Source organism: Cardiocondyla obscurior, linkage group LG04 (assembly GCF_019399895.1).
Source record: "Cardiocondyla obscurior isolate alpha-2009 linkage group LG04, Cobs3.1, whole genome shotgun sequence".
NCBI lineage: Eukaryota > Metazoa > Arthropoda > Insecta > Hymenoptera > Formicidae > Cardiocondyla > Cardiocondyla obscurior.
Window position 1 is genome coordinate 10998285 of NC_091867.1, and position 18700 is coordinate 11016984.

An 18700-nucleotide genomic window follows, 5' to 3' on the forward strand; every position below is an offset into this window, starting at 1 on the left:
ATAATAACTATTACTGATCAATCTTATCGTTGTCTATTCTAGGTATGTAAAGATACTTAAATCTATAATGTGTTGGACAGAGACAACCAGTTAGCATACATAGTAATTTGTTTAAAAACAAAAGAATGTTGTATAATGTAATAATCTTTCGATCTCACTTTTAAATAATATACACTAGGAGGAAAAAGAAAAATATTAGTTGCAAATTGCACTAAATTTGCAATATATTGAAAAATGATGGTATAACTTTTCCTTAATATAATTTCAAACTTATGTAACATATCTCACCGCGTCTTCTCACAGAGAGAGGCTTCCTCTTGCGGATACGCAACGTTAATGTAGGAAGATATTTACGAAGTTTCTCGATTGAATAAATCCATGCTTTGCATTTCCCCCACGATATAGAAAATATCCATTCTGTTTTACAAAACTTTTATTGTTTTTATAGCAAAATTGTGGACACAGGTGCCAGATACGCAGTTGGTGCGGGTAAGGTGATCAAAAGTCTGGGAAAGGTAGCAGTAACGTCGCTTTGCTTTGTCGTGGGCGATCTGACAAGGCTGAGATCAGTTATCCATAGCATATCTTCGAGTCCATTCTTTGGCATTACGTATCGCTTCGCTTTCATTGACTTTCCAAAGTTCAGCTACATCATTTGCCAAGGGATCATCTGGATTTGGTGCACTCAAAAGTGCTTGTATAGACAACAAAACTGTTCTGATTTGAAGCGCTGGACTCCATTTATCTTTGAGAATATCCAGACAAATCCTGCCCAATCTACAAATAAATTGTAGGTAATAAAAACAGATTTCAGATAAATCCTATTGAGACATAACTGAGACAGTAGAATATCAATTAAATTTTTTTTTTTTCTTTTTTTTTAATATAGATATATTTTTAATCACAATTTATTATTAAATTTATGTCTGTATCAGATTATTCAATTATTTTCCAGTAAAAAATTATGTCTTTTGTACTGCTCTTTCTTAATTTATTGAAATTGATAAGAAATGCTAAAAGTAATTTGATAAAACTCAGCATATCTTTGATGAAAAAGATAGATACATTGCAGGTGCTGTATTTACCTGTCTATATTTGGATGATATATTTTTGTGATAAACCTAACTTTAGGTGCAGACATTGGGTAATCTTCTGGTAGGAACAATTCAAGCTTAAACAAACCACCTTCGAATGGCGAGTCTTCAGGTCCCGTTACTATTACGTGAAAATATCTAGCATTTGTATCATCTGGCACGGCGCTGATACCAGGAACTGGCTCTTGCATTAATCTTTGAGTTTCTTTAATAATCCTTCGAGGTAACGCTGCCATTGTTCATGCACAGGTCTGGAAAGATAAAATACATGACGTTGCTAAAACTTTCTTACATAAATACTGAATGTTTCAATAAAAAATTTCACTTGAAATTCCAAAGTACATCTAAATATTTTTGCATAGTCTCGAAAGCACTTTTAAATCTTAAACTTTCGTAAATTTTACATGGTACATGTCAGCGGAATAAAATTGCTTTTTTCTTCATCTATTTTTTCTTTCTACAAATTCATTCGATATATAATATGTAAATTTGATTAACATTGAAACAAACTGCACTTTACACGGTCTGAATTTTAATGAACCATTCGTATACAAATTATTATTAATAAACTTGATTTTTTCTTTGTCACAACGCCGCCTGATATTAAAGCCACAAAGGACAGATCGCGCTGACGTTAAAATCGTCTCGACCACCTCGTCAGCATCTCTCGCATACCATCGGAGGTATTTTTTTTTGTCTTTCTCTCTCTCTCTCTATCTTTCTCCTTTCTCTCTCCCACCCTTTCTACACAAAACACAATGCTGGTCGGTCGGGCGATTATTTCGCGATTTACAAACCGGATGATCCTGGGCATGTATCGAGGAGGCGGGAGATCGATAATCTCTTTCGCGGACAACTCGATAACGGCAACGGATGAACAGCGATCGGCCGCAAATTGACAGCGTTGACAGCTTTGCCACAATCGTGCACGTATGTATGCGCGCGTGCATTCGCGCGCGCGCGTTCACGAGCGAGAACGTGTGCGTGAGTGCGTGCGGGCGTACGAGTGCACGATGCACCGAGTGTCGGGGACGTCGTGGAGACCGCGTGAGTTTCTCTTGACGACATATCGCGCGATAAATCCGCAGGGTAAAATCCAAGGCCTGTACCGTCGCGTCGAGGACACCGGGGGAAAAAGAGAGAAGAAATCGAAGAGAGAAAGAGCTTGTCCGATGCATAAACAAAGGGTGCGAGCGTGACGTAGTGGCGCGGCGGTCCGTCCGGTCGGCGCTCTGACGAGGCACGTCGCCTGGATACGTACGGATGTTTCTCTACGTAAAAGGCTACAGCAGTGGTCGCGTCTCGCGCGAGTACTCCAACAGTTTCGTTTTTTTTTTCTTTTCCGCAGCGAATCTCTCGGCCCTTCGTGCTTCCGCGGAGAACTTTTCGTCGCTAACGCGCTTGTTCTCCTGGTTAGGTTGTCGCCGCCACCGTCGGTTCCCGTCGGCCTCGCAGCCGACTCCGGAGTAGATGCGGGGGAGGGCAGGGGGCAGGAGAGCGGGACCCAACCGGCCGGTAATCCACGGGTGCGTGGACGCTCGTACGCGGCCGCTAATTCAATTTCCACACACGTTGAACGGTCCGACGTTCCGCACGCGGCGCTCGATGGCTGCTTGGTTCGGCTGAATTTTTGCGAGCACGAGAGATCGGTGGTCCCCTCACGGTCGCCTCTCGCGATTCATTTTATCACGCTGCCTGATGGCGCTGCTCGCTTCCCTCCTGCCGTCTCGTTCTTTCTGCCCTGGGGGGGTCCGTCCGTCCCGCGCTCGCGGGGTCCTTCACTCACGCGAATCAACCTCGTCGCCACGCGATAACCACCCCCGCACGCCGATACCCTTTATTCTCCCGTTGTCCCGGAGAGCGTCACCGAACTACAGACTGGTCATGAAGCCACGAGTGAGGCTAGAGTCGCTCAAGTACCGCGAGAGCGCGCGTCGATGAGACGATGTCTTCCACCCGGGCATACGCGGCACACAGATAACGAACCGTGTGGTATCGTTTATCCTTGTTCGGCTTCTTTCGGTCGAATGCCACGCGACGCGGCGCGGCCAATCAATTTTTTACTCCCCCGCTAGAACGGGAAGCTTATTTGCCGCCGCGTCAGCGAATAAAGTAATACAAATTTCTTTTAGTCTCGATAAAATAATCTCGCGTTAGCTCGCGCTTAGGTATCCGGATGTTGCAAACTAATTGAACTTCCGGCGCCTCTGACGTACGGAATGTCGCAAAATTAAGAGCTTCCTCAGATCCGGTCACACCTGTCATTGCGGAAGAGACAAAGGAGAAAGGTATTCTGTAAATGCGAACGATAATGAGCATGGAGCTGACTTGTCAGAATTCCAGCACAAGCACTGATTATTTGCTCAGCCAACTGAACACAGCCAGACAAGAAATAAATAATCTGAGGTATTATAAAAATTCTCATTTCAATACGTCAATACTTTATTGGGAATTTTTTTAATCCACACTTGTATCTTATTTTATTTATATTTCCTGAGACAATTTTGCGAAGAATGTTTCGATTTAATATTGCAGGCAACAAGTGAAAAGCTTGAGATACATATTTGATAAAGACGTTGATAATATCAAACGTCTGTTGGAGTTACAAAAACATGGAGAAGCCCTTCCACAATCCAAACTAATATCTTTGGAAGAGGCAAAACCTGGCACAAGCAAAGATCAAGATATTCTAAAATTGAAACCTATCGGTGTCATTTCTACTTGGTTCCCCAATAAAAGAGCAACTCCAAGACAGCCAGGCATATGTGGAAAGGTCCCAGGAAAGTTAACACTTCATAACTCTGTATTTACGAATCCGGATCATGCTTTGCAAGGCTTACAGGATTTTTCCCATATGTGGTAATTATTTTTTTTTAGCAATAACTTTAATTTTTTATTAAACGATCGATAATGTGATTTTTGTTTTTTTTTCAAATAGGATTTTATTCCACTTTCATAGAAACGATTCGACACACATACGTGCAAAGGTAACGCCGCCGAGATTAAATGGAATAAGAACAGGTGTATTTTCTACACGTTCACCACATCGGCCATGTCCGATTGGCCTTAGTCTCGTTAAAATAATAAAAATTGAAAATTATACAATTTATTTCGAAGGCGTCGACATGGTTAATCAGACTCCTGTTCTAGACATAAAGCCATATATACCGCAGTACGACAGTCCGCTACATATTGAAAAATTAGGCAATAGGTTAAGAGAGAACAATGTGAATGCCTCAGATGTGTTTTCTCATGTGGAAGAAATCTGTAATTCGAGTGAGAGTCAGGTTGACTCTTTTAATGATACAGATATCAACAACGATGAACAGACCGAACTCGATATTTCCAGAGATGAAGAAATTGCTTTAAGGCTCCAAGTAGAAGAGTTTCAAGCCTATCCAAGTCTCAATGGTTACGACATTGCGCAACAATCCTCCCAACTAGCAGAAGCGCATGCCAATACTTCGTTACAGAATGACATTAATGCGGACGTACATAGAGGAACACATTTTGTATGTAATAGAACGTCTGACGCAAGGTCGAGCTCTGATCTATCCATCGAACACACCGCAACATTAATAGTTGAGCCACAAACGAACTCCATTAGACATTTAAACGATAGATTACACAGAATAGATATAAATAACTCCAGTAATGCAGGTTTACCACGCATGGACAGTGATAACGACAACGAAATTAATTACACCGAAAATCAGACATTACGAAATTCTAGACTGTTAGATGGAGCGGATGGACCAAGCACAGTGTGCGGCACCGACATGGATTTAGTCAATCGTCATGTATTACACGCAAGAGTTGACAATTCTCCCGTAAGAATGGGAATACGCGAAGCGCCCGACGGTGAGGAGGGACTCGAGTCTCAAACTTTGACGCCTTCGCGTACTTTGCCAGATATTCACGCCGTAACAGCTATATCGTCCAGATCGACGAATGCGACGGAAAGTAACTTTTCCGAGATAAGAGTACCGGACTGGATCGCGCAGCCTCGTACAACGATGTTATCCGTGATCTTTAACGAACGTGCTCTAATGCAATTAAATGAAATTCTAGACGATAAGGTAGACGAGCAAAAACAAGCTATAGAAAATGTACTAAAAGAAGACCCTAGGTCCGTGTATTTAAGACAAAGATGGGGAGGTAATCAATTTTATACTTTTTTGATACACGATCTGCACATCACATGCAAATTTGATGATAGTAGAGGTATCGTCACTGTATTCCAAGTCCGACATGCGGGACGCACCTGCGATTGCGGCGAGCCCGAATGGCAATGCCTAGGACACTCTCCTTTATCTTAATATGTTGTATTAATAAACATGAACAAGAATATAAATATATTAGGGGAAGAAAAAAAAAAAAAAAAGTAAAGTTCCATTACTATATGTCGTGATTTGATATACGAAATAGAGCAATTGTTATTTATTTACTTTTATATTTTTAAGTAAATGTATTTTACTTTTGTATAATAATTTTCTTGTAGCAGTTATTCAGCTGATAAAACTTATTGCATTTGAATAGAACTTTAATATAAGTGAAACGAGTTCCTACATTTTATTATTATGTGCAATTGCAATTTATATCATTTACATTACAAGGAATTTATACGAGTTAAAAACGTCTGTATTTTATGTATTTTACATAAAACTGCATAAAATATACTAAAATAATTTCTTTTTTATAGTGGCATTACCTATAAAAGATCTGAACGTCTGCATTTATTTACACGTACATTCGTATAGTAGAATCTGCACCAGCGGAAAATACCCATGGCTCAATAGGATGGAACATGACGTCCAAAATGCCAAAATCATTATACGATTCGTGATTACATAATCTTTTCAAAGGCACAATTAATGGTTGTTTTAAAAGATCGCTAAAAAAAAAAAAAAAAAAAAAATTACAAGCATTATACATTACATATTTTTCAATTAAATACACGAAATATATGTAATATTTTACCTGTATACCATTCCATGCGACACAATTAGTGCCCTGTCGTCAGCTGCCGAAGTGAACAGTGGGTATCGTTTGTGAAATGCTACAGCACGTATGCCAGTTCCATGTAACCGTAATGTTTGATAAGGTTCTTTACTAAAATCTAAATCGAACCAAAGCATTTTGCGATCGTATGTCCCTACCAAAACATTATCACCCCCTAAAAAAAATTCATAGCGTATGATTAACACAGTTATAACAATTTACAATAAAATTTAATAGCTCACCTGGATGAATGTCCATTGTGGATATCCATTGTGAATTAGATAACAATTTTTTTATTATTACTTGTTCCGTAAGATCATATATTTTTACATTTCTTCGTGTCTAAAAAAAAATATAATATAAATGTATAAAACTAGAGTATTAGTATTATATATTTCAATCACTAATACTTACTGCAACGAATAAAAATGGTTTAAATGGGTGAAATTGCACACATTGTACTATTCCTTTTGATTTATTAAAAGGTAATATAGATCTTCGTTTCGACAATTGATGGATCAAAACTGATCTATTTTGACCGTCTTGCATGACCGTAGCGAAATAATCTCCTTTTCCATGCCACGTTACTTGATTTACAGTTTTAAAATGATTTAAAATTATTCGAATTCCATTGTTCCAGCTTTCATCATTTGCTTGTTCCCACTGCACTGCTTTTTGCACCCTGTCACTCACTAATTAAGTCATATTTTAAAATAATTTTTGTAATAAATCAAATTAATTTAATAATTTAATTAATTGTTTACCCATTATTTCGCTCTGTGGTATTATTTTCGCAAGTTCATCGGTTTTGTTAACAGTAACATTATCTCCGACTCCAGGATTTATTAAAAGCACCTTTTTGTCTGTTGCTACAGCTATCAATGACACTGCTTGGTTTGGACGCCAGGCTACACTTCGAATGACACCGCCACAAGCTATGGTTTTCAAACATCTACCTGTACTCACTTCCCAAACTGGTAAAATAATATTAAATAATTAATTATACAAATAAGACTACACTTTATTCCAAAAATTTATAATTATATAACATACAAAATGATAATGTAACACATAAATGTATATGAGAAATTAAATAACTCACTCTTCAATGTCATATCGTCTCCGCCAGATGCAATAAATTGGCCATCTCGTTCTATAGTAATGCTTCTGACCATATCTGTATGCCCTTTAAACACCATAAACATTGTTGTTGGGAATGGTTGTAAGTCTCTTGGACTAGGTAATTGCGGAACTAAAGATTCAGGTTCTATTGTTAATTTCATCTTTATCGATCTCGGACACAGATACAGATCTAAACACCTCTGAAATCTTTCCTTGATATATTTTGGATATGCAGGCACTTCTCGAAGAGAATTGTATTTTTGTGGTATAAAATGTAATTTCCTCTTCCACGGAGTTTCCTTCAATTTATTCCATTCTTTAAGTTCTTTGTTATCAAATAAATATTCCGGTGGAGGATTATAGCTCTCAGCATGGCCAGGTAAATGTCTTTTTGGTGCCTGAATATGCTTGTGAATTCTACGCATTTCTTCTGCCTGATCGTCAGACTGCCATAACATATAAAACTGTGGTCCTTGATTCTTTTCTCTTTCTTTTTGCATTTCCGCAGTAGATTTCATCCATCCCATTTTTAAAGCGTGCACATATTTCGATACAATTTTTCCTTCATTTTTAGATGGTAAAAATGAACGTTTATGCTCTGGGAAATTACGAAGTGGCGTTTTCATTACTTCAGAACTGAACCACTCTATCCAAGGCTACATTTAAAATATATAAAAATAGTTAAAACATTATTTTCATATAGTACATCAGCGCTCGAAATTAGTAGCCCAGTTCGGCCGATTTCTGTCTCCGCCTTCGGTCGTCCACTATCGCTCGAAGCTCGACGGCCGGCCGTCGGCTGCCGATCGTCCGGGAGACGCTTTAACTTAGGAGCATTCCTATTTATATTCACGTTAGAATTATACACTTTATTAAATAATTAATGTTAATAATAAAGTTAATAATAAGATGTTAATAATAAGAAATTTATTTATAAAAAAAGAATTTTATTAATTATTTAATAAAGTGTATGATTCTAACGTGAATATACATAGGAACGCTTCCGAGTTTAAAGCGTCTCCCGGACGATCGGCAGCCGACGGCCGGCCGTCGAGCTTCGAGCGATAGTGGAGGACCGACGGCGGAGACGATCAGAAATCGGCTGAACTGGGCTACTAATTCCGAGCGCTGTAGTACATAAAGTAATTCTGAACAGCCATAAAGAAAACTTACCGCATATTCATCAAATTGAACATCAGGAATTTTTTGTTTTTGAATTCTCACAATCAAATCTATATCTGCCTTACTCAGTACAATATCGCGACCAGTTTGAGAATCTTTTATAGTTCTCCAAAAATCAGGATCTTCCATTCTTTTCAAAAAGTTATCTAATTCATCACCCTTCATAGGTTTGGGAATTTTTTTACCTTCCCAATCATAACCAAGATGTTCATATTCTTTATACCACTTCATTGGTATATTTCCAACTGTATTACGAATATCTTCTTCATCAGAACTATCGTTTGCATATTCATCCTCATTACTTGTACTATTAAACATATCTGTATTTCCTTCTTTATTAAATGTATCATTCTTACAAGTCTTATTAAAATTCTTGTCTTTTTCATTTTTTTTTAATTTAATTTTGTCTCCTTTCAATGCCACTTTGTCTTTAAATGTTGAATATTTTTTACTTTTGCTCTCATTCTTCAATTTGTCATTTTTTAATTTAATCAGAGAATCATTATCATCGTTATCTTTATCTGAATCATCATTGTTCTTCCTCAAATCATCTGTATTTTCATTAAAATTATTTTTGCTCAAATTATTTTCATTTTCATTAAAATTATCATTATTTTCATCTGATTCAAAGATAACTTCATCCATTTCTTCTTCTTCCTCATTTATACTGGGTATAACAGCATCTTCATCTATGTCTTCATCAGTTAGGTCTTCATCATCATTAATTGAGGCCACCTCAAAATCTTCTGTATCAGAACTCTAAGTTATTAAGAAAAAAAAGTGTTGAATACGTCGTAATTACGCATTTATAATTACAATATGTCATCTTAATAAATGTAATTTTACTTTTAAATTACATTTTAAAAATCATAAATAGTATGTAGTGACAACAAATAGAGACAATACCTCTTCATCTGAAATGTGTACACCTTTATTAGCCTCGACTTTATTTTCTGCTAATTTCTGCTTAGTTATGTCATATTTCCTCTTTAAAAGTTTTTTCTGTCCCATTTTCGGCAATTTGATTAACACTCGTACGTGATGAGATTATATATAAATTACCGTAGTCAATCGCGATCGCACGTAGCACATGGTCCAGTCGACTACCTCGAGACTCGAGCATGCATGAGCTCCTCTCGAAAGGCTCGATCGTGGCTCGACGCGGCCGGCCATAAAGCATGCAGTGTTTAAGAAGAAAAACTGACTCTGTCTTTTCCGACCCAACCAAATAATTTCGGCCAACTTCCAACCAAAAAATTAATTAATTATAATTAAACGAATGACTCACAAATGATTTTAATTGCAATTCAAATATCTTCAAATAAAATACAAACGATTGCATATGGAGAAAATTAAAAATTTAATTAAGTTCCGGTCATTGTAAACTCATCGAATCTTGTTTCATGACGGCTCTCTGCTCGCGTGTGTTTTTGTTGCAGCTGACGTAAGTTGTTCGTTCGCATGTGTTAACCGCGTGGTCCGAAAAAAGTGTGAAATCTCGAGGTAAAATTATTTATTAATTTAACAACTTTGACCATGTATGTATATTTAATAATTTAAACAATTTTTTTCTTCTCCAATTTGAAGACAAATCGTTTAATACTTTCTAGGCCCGCAAAGATATCTCTCATACGTGTCGAAGCATTTGGTTTTGGCACGTGTAAAAGTGAAATAAGTTTGTTACTCAGAGCCGATTAACAATCATGAAAAATCTAACAGTTCACCAGTTGCACTGTAAAAGTGTTGATATTTTGAAACACACAGAGACTAATCAAGAACTCTTGTCATATGTAAAATGTGTTATCAATCCAAGCAACAATGATCTTTATATACTGTTGGATCAAAATCTGTATGTACTGCCAATTTTAGGCGAAGTTACTGTTGTAGACTACAGTTCATACTCCTTCAATGATATGATTTCAATGGAGTACTGCATCACTCTGCAGGAGATATATTGTGCTTATGCCTCTGGCCATATTGCTAAAGTTGACATAAAAAATCCAACTCGTGTTGATTACAATATAGTGACAGGATTTAACAGTGGCCTACAATGTATCAAATTTAGTCCAGATCATGAGCTCATTGCTGCTGTAACAGGTGCAGGAATGGTGATCACTATGGTATTAGATTTCCAAGTAATGTCAGAGGTAATATAATTTTTTTAATCAAACATTAATTTTTACTATTAATTTTAATTTAAATGTTGAATTATATTAATTTTGTTTTATAGGTGGATTTGTATTCAGAAGAATTTGGACTAAACAAATTTATTAATGTTGGTTGGGGCAAAAAAGAAACTCAGTTTCATGGTTCAGTAGGTAAAGCTGCTGCTCAAGCTAAACAAGAACAACTGATTCCAAATGAGCATGATAATAGTCAAACTTGTATTGCTTGGCGCGAAGATGGTACATTATTTGCTGTTAATTTTCTACATAAGGAAACCAAAATTCGACAGTTTAAAATATTCAATAGAGAAGGTGTTTTATACTATACTAGTGAACATGTTAATGGATTGGAAGAATGTATAGCTTGGGGAAATATAATTGCAGTAAGTCGGATATTGGTAGACAAATATTTTATTACATTTTTTGAGAAAAATGGCCTCAAATATAAGGAATTATTGTTGCCTTTTAAACCACAAGAAGTTAAGGTATGTTAGATATTGAAATCGATAATTTTTGATGAAAAAATTGCAAATTTTATTTAATACATGTCTTGCAGGTAAAAGATTTGCTTTGGTCATCAGACATTTTGGCTGTTGTATGTAATCAATTAGAAACGAATGCCACCCTAATACAATTATGGACTGAAAATAATGCTCATTGGTATCTTAAACAAACTCTTATATTTTCTGCAGAAAATCCATTGCTATATGTAACGTGGAATAGTATAATAGATCAACCTCATAAAAAGGAATTGATTTATTTAACAGCAAAACATTTTATTTGCTGCTCGTTTAATTGGTGCTGGGATCACAGCAGAGGCAAAACTTCAGATGATAGAGTTGTATGTGGCGTTATCGATGGAAATAAAATATTAGTTACTGATTTTAAAGATGGAGTTATCCCGCCGCCAATGGCACATCAAACTTTAGAAATTTCCAAATCACAGAACGCAATTATTTTTGCCCCAAATATTAATAATCAATTAACAAACAGCAATGACTTTTGTACGATTTCCTACGATAATAAACTGACGTTCTTCAAACAGAAAAAGGTAAATTATCCTTGTAAAATTATGATACAGATAAATATAATGAAATATAATCTATTGCTGTTACAATATATGATTTTTATATGTTATAGGAATGCCTCACGCTTACATACGAAATTATCAACTCTTATAATATTGGTGTTACGACACTAGATCATTTTATATATAAATCAAATTTAAAAATTAAAGAAGCCTTTTACTATCATATGCATCATTTTTTATGGTTTACAGAAAAAATTATATTGTTCTCTGTAACAATAGAAAAATTCAATCTCTTGTGTGTTTTATCATTAGATGAGATACATTGTAAAGATCATCTGAAAATACAGTATGTGGTATTTCAAAGTTATTAAATATATGCATCGATATCTATTTAAAAAAATTTTTTTTTTTTTATAGAGAAGTTCATAATTTGTGTGATCCAATAGAACATATAGTTTCTTCTCCCGATTCAACTACAGCTTATATAAAAGTAAAGGATCAAATATATACATTCACACAAGATGGGTCATTTAAACAAATAACTATAACAGTGCCTAAATCAAGCATTCAACTGGAAGTTACCAAAATTGATTCGATAGACGTTATTCTTGCTCTATCTCAAGAAAATAATTTTTCAGTTGATGGAAAAGAAATTGCAGACAATATTACAAGTTTTTATGTACATTCTGATTTTATGCTTCTTACAACACTGCAACATACATTGATTTGTGTTTTGTTAAATGAAGCTGGTATAAAGCAACTAAGTAAACATGATTTAACTGTTAAACCTTGGTTAAATAAATATAACGATATAGCAGAGACTTTATTTTCAGGTGAGTGCATATTTTTCATAATTTCTCTTGTGTATAATATATTTTTGTAATTTTAATAATTTTGTTGTAGATATTTATATCAGACGACTCGAAAAAGATTCTCGTATAATAGTGGCGATACCAAACGAATCGAAAGTAATTCTACAAATGCATAGAGGAAATTTAGAATGTATACAGCCAAGAGCACTATCAGTGCATATACTAAAACATTACCTTAATAACTGTGATTATGTGACGGCACTCGACATGATGACTAAAGAACGTATAAACTTGAATTTAATATATGATCATAATCCACAATTATTTCTGGATAATGTGCACAAATTTATAGACGATATTATACAGCATAACAAATTGAATTGGCTGAATCTGTTTCTGTCAGAATTACAAGATATTGATGTCACCGTTAAGATGTACAAATTTTGTTACACAGATCAATCTGACGTTAGAAGTATCAAAACTACAGTTAATAAAGTGGATAAAGTCTGTAAATTATTAAGAGATGCTATGGAGAAACATAAAAATGCAAATAATTTAATACAACCGATATTAATAAGTTTCGTGAAAAATCAACAAAGACAGGGATTGGAAAATGCTCTTAGTAGAGTAAAACAAGTGAAGATTTTGGAGAGTTCACAAAAGTCGGCACATTTTTCTACTGTATCCGCTTATGAGGCGCTAAAATGCTTATTGCATTTTGTCGATATTAATAAATTATATGACACTGCATTAGGAATGTATGATCTTGAACTCGCAATGTTTATAGCGTCTAAATCGTCGAAAGATCCCAAAGAATACATTCCATTTCTGAATAATTTTAAAAGTTTAGATGAATCTAGACCAAATTATATGAAATATTCTATCAATATGCATCTTAAGCGTTTTGAAACAGCGTTAGAATATTTGTCGAAAGATAAAAATAAATTTGAAGAATGCTTAGATTTGATACGTAGTCAAAAATTGTACAAGATTGCAATAAACTTGTTTGAAAAAAATACGGCAGATTATAAAAAAGTGGCTGAAGCATATGGAGAATTTTTATTGAGTGAAAACAAGTATACGGAAGCTGGTATGATGTTTTACAGAGGTGGTTATCTTGACAGAGCTTTAGAATCATTTAGCCACTCAAGTGATAATTGGGAAGACGTAATTATAATATCAAAAGAAATGAATGTGAGGTAGATATATTTAATTTTTTCATGATAATGCTTTTTCATGCATGAAACAACGTAATTCTCTCATCGTTACAATTAATTATGTATATTTTGTGCCGCTCTCTATGTTATATAAGTATTAATTTTTTTCAGTCCAGCCAGATTATACAAACTTTATAAAGCGCAAGCTAAATATTTGATAGCGGAAGGAAAATATCAACAAGCAGCTGTAATATTAAAAGACTATTTAAATGATGCCGAAGAAGCAGTTGCAGTATTATGTGAAGGAAGATGCTGGAAAAATGCAATACGAATAGCAATTGATGTTCAACGTTTAGATTTGAATGGTTAGAAAAGAATTAATAGTAAAGTAAATTAATATTCAGTACGTTATATATATATCTATATATATAATTATATATGATCGACAGCAGGAGGCTTGAATTACATATTACCGACTTTCCACTGTGGATCAGAAATAGCGAAAAAAAAAAAAAAATATTATATATACATATGGCATAATTTATACCAAAATTAAAATTTAATTATATTTCTCTAATTTTTTTTCTTTTTTCAGAAACACATATTAAGCCTGGAATAAAAGAACATACAGAGCATGTAATTTCACAATTGATTAAAATGAAGGAAGATTTTCTTAAATATAAAACACGTCTTGCTATAGTGAGAACAGATATTAAAGATAAAGAAAAACAATTTTTTAATGGAAAAATCTATGACGATAATCCGGAATCTAATAAAGAAATTCCAGATACCATTAGTGATACGATGAGTATTGCAGATTCCACTTCAAGTCGAATAACGCGAACATCTTTAGTTTCGAGGTGATTAATATATTTTTTAATTTCGTCTGTTAATGATAAAGAAAACTAGCATTATGATATAAATTAAATTTCTAATTACGTATCTTGTCTTTATATATAAACTTTATTTTCTATATATAATTTTTATTTATATATATATAATAAAGAAACTTTTTTTTTTTTTAGCAAAAGCTATCGATCTAGTAAAAACCGTAGAAAACAAGAAAGAAAACTCTTCAGTTTGAAGGAAGGCAGTATGTTTGAAGATTTAAGCTTAATACATGCCCTTTACCAAATCATTAACAATGCATATAAAAGTAGAGGTTTGTCCATAGAAATAATATATAATAACAAATTTACAGCGTAACACTATTGAAGAAAAGAATCGTGGAATATATTTTTTCGTTATATATACTTAATTTAAATTTATTTTATATTTTAGAATTATGATTTTTATTTACAGTTGAATGGTGTCAGCTAGTTCACACATTAATACGATTCGAATATGATGAAAGCGCAAAAAAGATCTTGAACGAAGAAAGAGAATTTTTTCAAATGGTCGAAAGTAGTAAAGCTGAAATCTGGAATAAATTAGCTCCTTCAAGTTTATCTGATATAGTATGTAATTGTATAAAAAAATATTTCAACTATTTTTAACTTGCGTTTTACATTTCTTAACTTATTTACAGGAAAAAAACGGAAATTACACGCAAGCTGAATTGCAAGTAATGCTAGCACCCATTAAATTAATAGGTAAGCAGAAAATACGATAAATTTTTACATTCATTGTTTTTGATATTATTTTGCTTTTAATTTTATAGAACGCTTTATAGTGTGCCCACCGGAAGCTGAGACAATACCACATATGCCGACCATTTTTTAATTCTTTTCTTAAATAATTATTAAAAAATATGAACATTTATAAAGTAATAAAAAATTAATAAATAGAACAATTTTCTTTTTCAACGTTATGTCAGTATATGAATACAAAGAAAAGTTATAACATTACATAACAAATGCAAGATATAATAATTACAATAATGAAGATCCATTGCAGTAATTCAGTTATTTATTTACAAAGATGGGTAGGTGTGCATATAGAATTAGCAATTTAATCTATATCGTTATACTTTCTAACTATTAGGTCTACATATAATAGCAGTTTGTATTCAATCTTAAAATAAAGTTATGCATATATTAAACATCTAAATTTAGAAAAGTTAAAATTTGGATTACTTAACAATATAAAATTTGATCTTGTTTTATGTATGCGTAAAATACTTATATACTAGTTCTTTTATATACATATTATTGAATATAGACGTAATATAAAATGTAAAATTAAAGAACAATTGTTTATCTCTAAATTGATAAAAATTTCCTAAGAAATATATGAACCTCCAAAAATTATTACACCTCACTTTCATACACACAACTTTTATCCAATTTACGTTTTAAAATAGCAATCAAAAGACTTGACGATAAATTCCCATATTAATTAAGATAGATTATATTTGAAAATATGGATATAAAAACATAAGGAAAAAAAATGAAATATGTTTTAGAATACTCACATATTTTTATAGGCAGCATTAAAAGTATTTATGTAGGACATATATCAAAAGTAAAATATTATAATCAGCTAGGAATAAAAACTAAAAGCTTTATTTAATATTTCATTATAAAAGATGCGTTTTATGTTTCCGCTATACCTAGTAGTTTCACTACAGCAGTCCAAAATAAAATCCATCAGTATTACCCGACTAAATTTTCATGCATAATAACAAACGAGTTATATAAAGCTCTAAATACGCGTTATTGTTTCTTATTAAATGACTAAATAATATAATTTTCAATAAGAAATTTATGCATTAAATGTTTACCATTTACAATGTTATTTTGTGATAGTCTTTTTTACCTGTTATTTATCTAAATCATTTTTTAAAAGAGGTAATTTCACGAACTACAATGTTTATATAATTATATTTATCGATATAACATTTAATGCGATAAATAAAAGTCTTATTGAAAAATATTTCAAAATTATAGTAAATTCACAAATAAGTTCTATTTTTTCTATTACAAATTTGACTCGTCACTTTTTGCTGCAATGGAAAGCATTATAGGTGACTTAAGCTCTGGTCGAATACTAATTTTCATGTATTTTAGATGGACGTACTTCTTTCTTACAGCTTGATATTTACTATCTTCTGCTTTATTTATTATGGCAGCTATATCACGCACTGCAGGTAACACATCGTCCTTGGAGTAAGTGCTGTAGTATGCTAGAGTATCAGTCCAGATAACTTTACCTTCGTCTTCTTCATCATTTCCAATAACTCTGCAATTATTTATTCATTAATTGACTATGTCGCACGGACGACGTAACGTAAGATACTTACAAAAATGCTAGATATAATGCTGCTGCAGCGATCAAACTAGGTGGATAATGACACATTTCGTAATGGACCAAACTTTGCTCAAGAAAATACTTGGCCATTGTGTGATGTATAGGGAGCGCCTTGAAATCAATTATTTCGTTTTATAATGCAAAGTTACAACGTTAGTTATATATATATATATATAATAAAATTAAAGCAATAAAATAAAAATAAAAATTTCAACTATCAGGGTACACACTTTTCCAGCTTTGCTGTATCTTCGAAGAAAATGCAGCGGTAAAGGTCGCCCGAACGAATAGTCCAAGGTTTTCACAATGAGCATTTCCATGTTTAAAATATCTTTTTTTGAATATGCCTTGTCTGTGATATATACAAAATCACTTATGTCTGGCGAATACATTTCTTCATATTTGCTAGCGATATACATAGCCGTTACACCTACCAGCTGTAATTTCTTTCGATCTATAGTTCGGTAAAGCTGTACAAACAGAATATAGTTACAGGTATACATAAAATATATATTTCTAATACGACTTATTATTTGTGTCTTACTTGTAAAAAGCGATCAATAATTGCAATGGTGAGGTACAACGTTTCTTGCATCAATCGAAATTGTTCGTGTACCTCTACCAACCAATCTACTAGCACAGATCTCATCTTTGGAGTAACTTCCTGACCCGCTAAATATGCTTTTTTAATGGGAAATTTTTTCTCTAATGTCCTTAAGTAGTCATGTATATCATTAGTATAGAGAGAAACTAGACTGGGATTATTCTTGTCTTGCTCATCAATGTCTTCAAACTGTAATAGATCACTCGAAAACGAATCCTTCCCTTCTCTCTTTTGACTAACATTAGCATTAGACTGCTGATCAATTAAGTTGGTTGCATTATTTACATTGGTGATGGATGACGATTTTACAACTGGTTTTACAATTTGTACTGGTGGCTTCTCTGATACATTTACTGCTGGCTTTGTTGCTAGCACCTTGTTTACTACCTTCTTCTTTTGTAATAAACTACTCCTATCGATAGGCTCAACCCCTCTTAATGTGTTAACTTTATTACTTATTTCACCAAGCACTGCTCTTTTCCCTTTAGCTGGTGGAACTACAGAGGGCTTTGTATTTCTGATATTTTCCTTTGCATTGGGCACCTAAAATATATAATAGGCAAAATAAGAGAAATTTTAAAGATTAAATTAAATTTATATGTATATATATATATATATCTCCAAAGTTCTTGTAGAAAAATGTACATCCTTTCCTAGTATAGGATATTTTCTTAATTCAGCATATGGTGAAAACGTGCACAAAATCGGGGAGCGTATAAAAAAAAAAGTGACGAAAAGCTCGAGAAAAATTTATTTAAGGAATTTACGCTGTCGATGCTTAAACGAGCCTTCGTTCGTCGATGCCGTATAAATAACGCTTGACAATGAGAGAGGCTTCCTACTTATTTCTATTTTTCCGTGCCTTGCTCGCGTCTCTGCCCGTTCCTCGAGCTCCTCCCGGTATACGAGTTCGCGGGAACGCGTAATCCCGTGGACATTTAAGTACACGAGGAGACATTTAAAGATGTCAGGTATCGAGGACCGTTGTCGGTGCCTCCGCCCTGCATTTCGCGATCGCCAGATAAAAATGCTTGTGCTCACCGTGATTGCGGTCCGGTTTCTCGTCGCCATGGTTAGTTGCGATCGTGCGGGGACACTCTCGTTTTCGTCGCAAACCACGAATCCTCCGTCCCTTCGTTCGAGAAGTGAGCTGCACAGGTCGAGCCGGGAGGGTTCAGCTCTCGCGTAACGACTTTGTCGATTTGAATTTGTTTGCCCTTAAGCTGAGAAGTTGCCGTGACGTCCACGCGTGCGCGCTCAGAACGGAGATCGTAGATCGCTGCC

At 34.1% G+C, this 18700-nt stretch overlaps 5 protein-coding genes across 9 annotated transcripts; 2 read left to right on the forward strand and 3 right to left on the reverse strand.

The window, feature by feature from the left end:
• Nucleotides 1-415: 415 nt before the first annotated feature.
• LOC139101650 (ubiquitin-conjugating enzyme E2 N) lies at nt 416-2934 on the reverse strand. Of its 4 annotated transcripts, none has more exons than XM_070654969.1 (3): nt 2356-2934; nt 1086-1345; nt 416-777 (listed from the first exon to the last, which is right to left on the reverse strand). In XM_070654969.1, exons 2-3 carry the CDS (start codon nt 1328-1330, stop codon nt 567-569), a joined length of 456 nt encoding a protein of 151 aa, XP_070511070.1. In that variant the 5' UTR covers nt 1331-1345; nt 2356-2934; the 3' UTR covers nt 416-566. The 4 variants fall into 4 exon arrangements, with proteins under 4 accessions (XP_070511070.1, XP_070511073.1, XP_070511072.1 ...); XM_070654972.1 differs by lacking the exon at nt 2356-2934 and adding an exon at nt 1892-2258; XM_070654971.1 differs by lacking the exon at nt 2356-2934 and adding an exon at nt 1437-1834.
• Nucleotides 2935-3045: 111 nt separating this feature from the next.
• Nucleotides 3046-5483, forward strand: LOC139101643 (tRNA (adenine(37)-N6)-methyltransferase). Its single transcript, XM_070654950.1, has 3 exons — nt 3046-3500; nt 3630-3953; nt 4033-5483. The coding sequence occupies exons 1-3, from the start codon at nt 3394-3396 to the stop codon at nt 5411-5413; spliced, it is 1812 nt and encodes a 603-aa protein (XP_070511051.1). The 5' UTR covers nt 3046-3393; the 3' UTR covers nt 5414-5483.
• Nucleotides 5484-5713: 230 nt separating this feature from the next.
• Nucleotides 5714-9572, reverse strand: LOC139101642 (ribosome biogenesis protein BOP1 homolog). Its single transcript, XM_070654949.1, has 8 exons — nt 9306-9572; nt 8391-9158; nt 7198-7873; nt 6860-7069; nt 6510-6787; nt 6338-6437; nt 6075-6270; nt 5714-5988 (listed from the first exon to the last, which is right to left on the reverse strand). Exons 1-8 carry the CDS (start codon nt 9408-9410, stop codon nt 5835-5837), a joined length of 2487 nt encoding a protein of 828 aa, XP_070511050.1. The 5' UTR covers nt 9411-9572; the 3' UTR covers nt 5714-5834.
• Nucleotides 9573-9736: 164 nt separating this feature from the next.
• Nucleotides 9737-15793, forward strand: Elp1 (elongator complex protein 1). Of its 2 annotated transcripts, XM_070654946.1 has the most exons (13): nt 9737-9902; nt 10010-10546; nt 10630-11049; nt 11121-11615; nt 11705-11940; nt 12012-12427; nt 12498-13605; nt 13735-13928; nt 14159-14423; nt 14589-14725; nt 14866-15020; nt 15092-15155; nt 15224-15793. In XM_070654946.1, the coding sequence occupies exons 2-13, from the start codon at nt 10103-10105 to the stop codon at nt 15283-15285; spliced, it is 3996 nt and encodes a 1331-aa protein (XP_070511047.1). In that variant the 5' UTR covers nt 9737-9902; nt 10010-10102; the 3' UTR covers nt 15286-15793. The 2 variants fall into 2 exon arrangements, with proteins under 2 accessions (XP_070511047.1, XP_070511048.1); XM_070654947.1 differs by lacking the exons at nt 14159-14423; nt 14589-14725; nt 14866-15020; nt 15092-15155; nt 15224-15793 and adding an exon at nt 14013-14141.
• A 251-nt stretch (nt 15794-16044) lies between these two features.
• On the reverse strand, nt 16045-18646 carry LOC139101645 (G2/mitotic-specific cyclin-B-like). The gene is made up of 5 exons (XM_070654959.1): nt 18458-18646; nt 17357-17959; nt 17043-17282; nt 16805-16923; nt 16045-16743 (listed from the first exon to the last, which is right to left on the reverse strand). The coding sequence occupies exons 1-5, from the start codon at nt 18485-18487 to the stop codon at nt 16482-16484; spliced, it is 1254 nt and encodes a 417-aa protein (XP_070511060.1). The 5' UTR covers nt 18488-18646; the 3' UTR covers nt 16045-16481.
• Between the last annotated feature and the right edge of the window lie 54 nt (nt 18647-18700).

What these genes read in the sequence shown, in the direction of transcription:
- LOC139101645 (XM_070654959.1), bottom strand. Translation starts at nt 18,487, where the DNA reads ATGGCGACGAGAAACCGGACCGCAATCACG. An exon ending in GAAACCGGACCGCAATCACG is followed by an intron (nt 17,960 to 18,457) that starts GTGAGCACAAGC and finishes TATATATTTTAG; the next exon opens with GTGCCCAATGCAAAGGAAAA. An exon ending in GATACAGCAAAGCTGGAAAA is followed by an intron (nt 16,924 to 17,042) that starts GTGTGTACCCTG and finishes ATTGATTTCAAG; the next exon opens with GCGCTCCCTATACATCACAC.
- LOC139101650 (XM_070654969.1), bottom strand. Translation starts at nt 1,330, where the DNA reads ATGGCAGCGTTACCTCGAAGGATTATTAAAGAAACTCAAAGATTAATG. An exon ending in TATCATCCAAATATAGACAG is followed by an intron (nt 778 to 1,085) that starts GTAAATACAGCA and finishes ATTTATTTGTAG; the next exon opens with ATTGGGCAGGATTTGTCTGG.
- Elp1 (XM_070654946.1), top strand. Translation starts at nt 10,103, where the DNA reads ATGAAAAATCTAACAGTTCACCAGTTGCACTGTAAAAGTGTTGATATT. An exon ending in CGTTCTTCAAACAGAAAAAG is followed by an intron (nt 11,616 to 11,704) that starts GTAAATTATCCT and finishes TATATGTTATAG; the next exon opens with GAATGCCTCACGCTTACATA. An exon ending in AGCAGAGACTTTATTTTCAG is followed by an intron (nt 12,428 to 12,497) that starts GTGAGTGCATAT and finishes ATTTTGTTGTAG; the next exon opens with ATATTTATATCAGACGACTC.
- LOC139101642 (XM_070654949.1), bottom strand. Translation starts at nt 9,410, where the DNA reads ATGGGACAGAAAAAACTTTTAAAGAGGAAATATGACATAACTAAGCAG. An exon ending in TACACATTTCAGATGAAGAG is followed by an intron (nt 9,159 to 9,305) that starts GTATTGTCTCTA and finishes TTAATAACTTAG; the next exon opens with AGTTCTGATACAGAAGATTT. An exon ending in CACAATGGACATTCATCCAG is followed by an intron (nt 6,271 to 6,337) that starts GTGAGCTATTAA and finishes AATTTTTTTTAG; the next exon opens with GGGGTGATAATGTTTTGGTA.
- LOC139101643 (XM_070654950.1), top strand. Translation starts at nt 3,394, where the DNA reads ATGCGAACGATAATGAGCATGGAGCTGACTTGTCAGAATTCCAGCACA. An exon ending in CAAGAAATAAATAATCTGAG is followed by an intron (nt 3,501 to 3,629) that starts GTATTATAAAAA and finishes TTAATATTGCAG; the next exon opens with GCAACAAGTGAAAAGCTTGA. An exon ending in CAGGATTTTTCCCATATGTG is followed by an intron (nt 3,954 to 4,032) that starts GTAATTATTTTT and finishes TTTTTCAAATAG; the next exon opens with GATTTTATTCCACTTTCATA.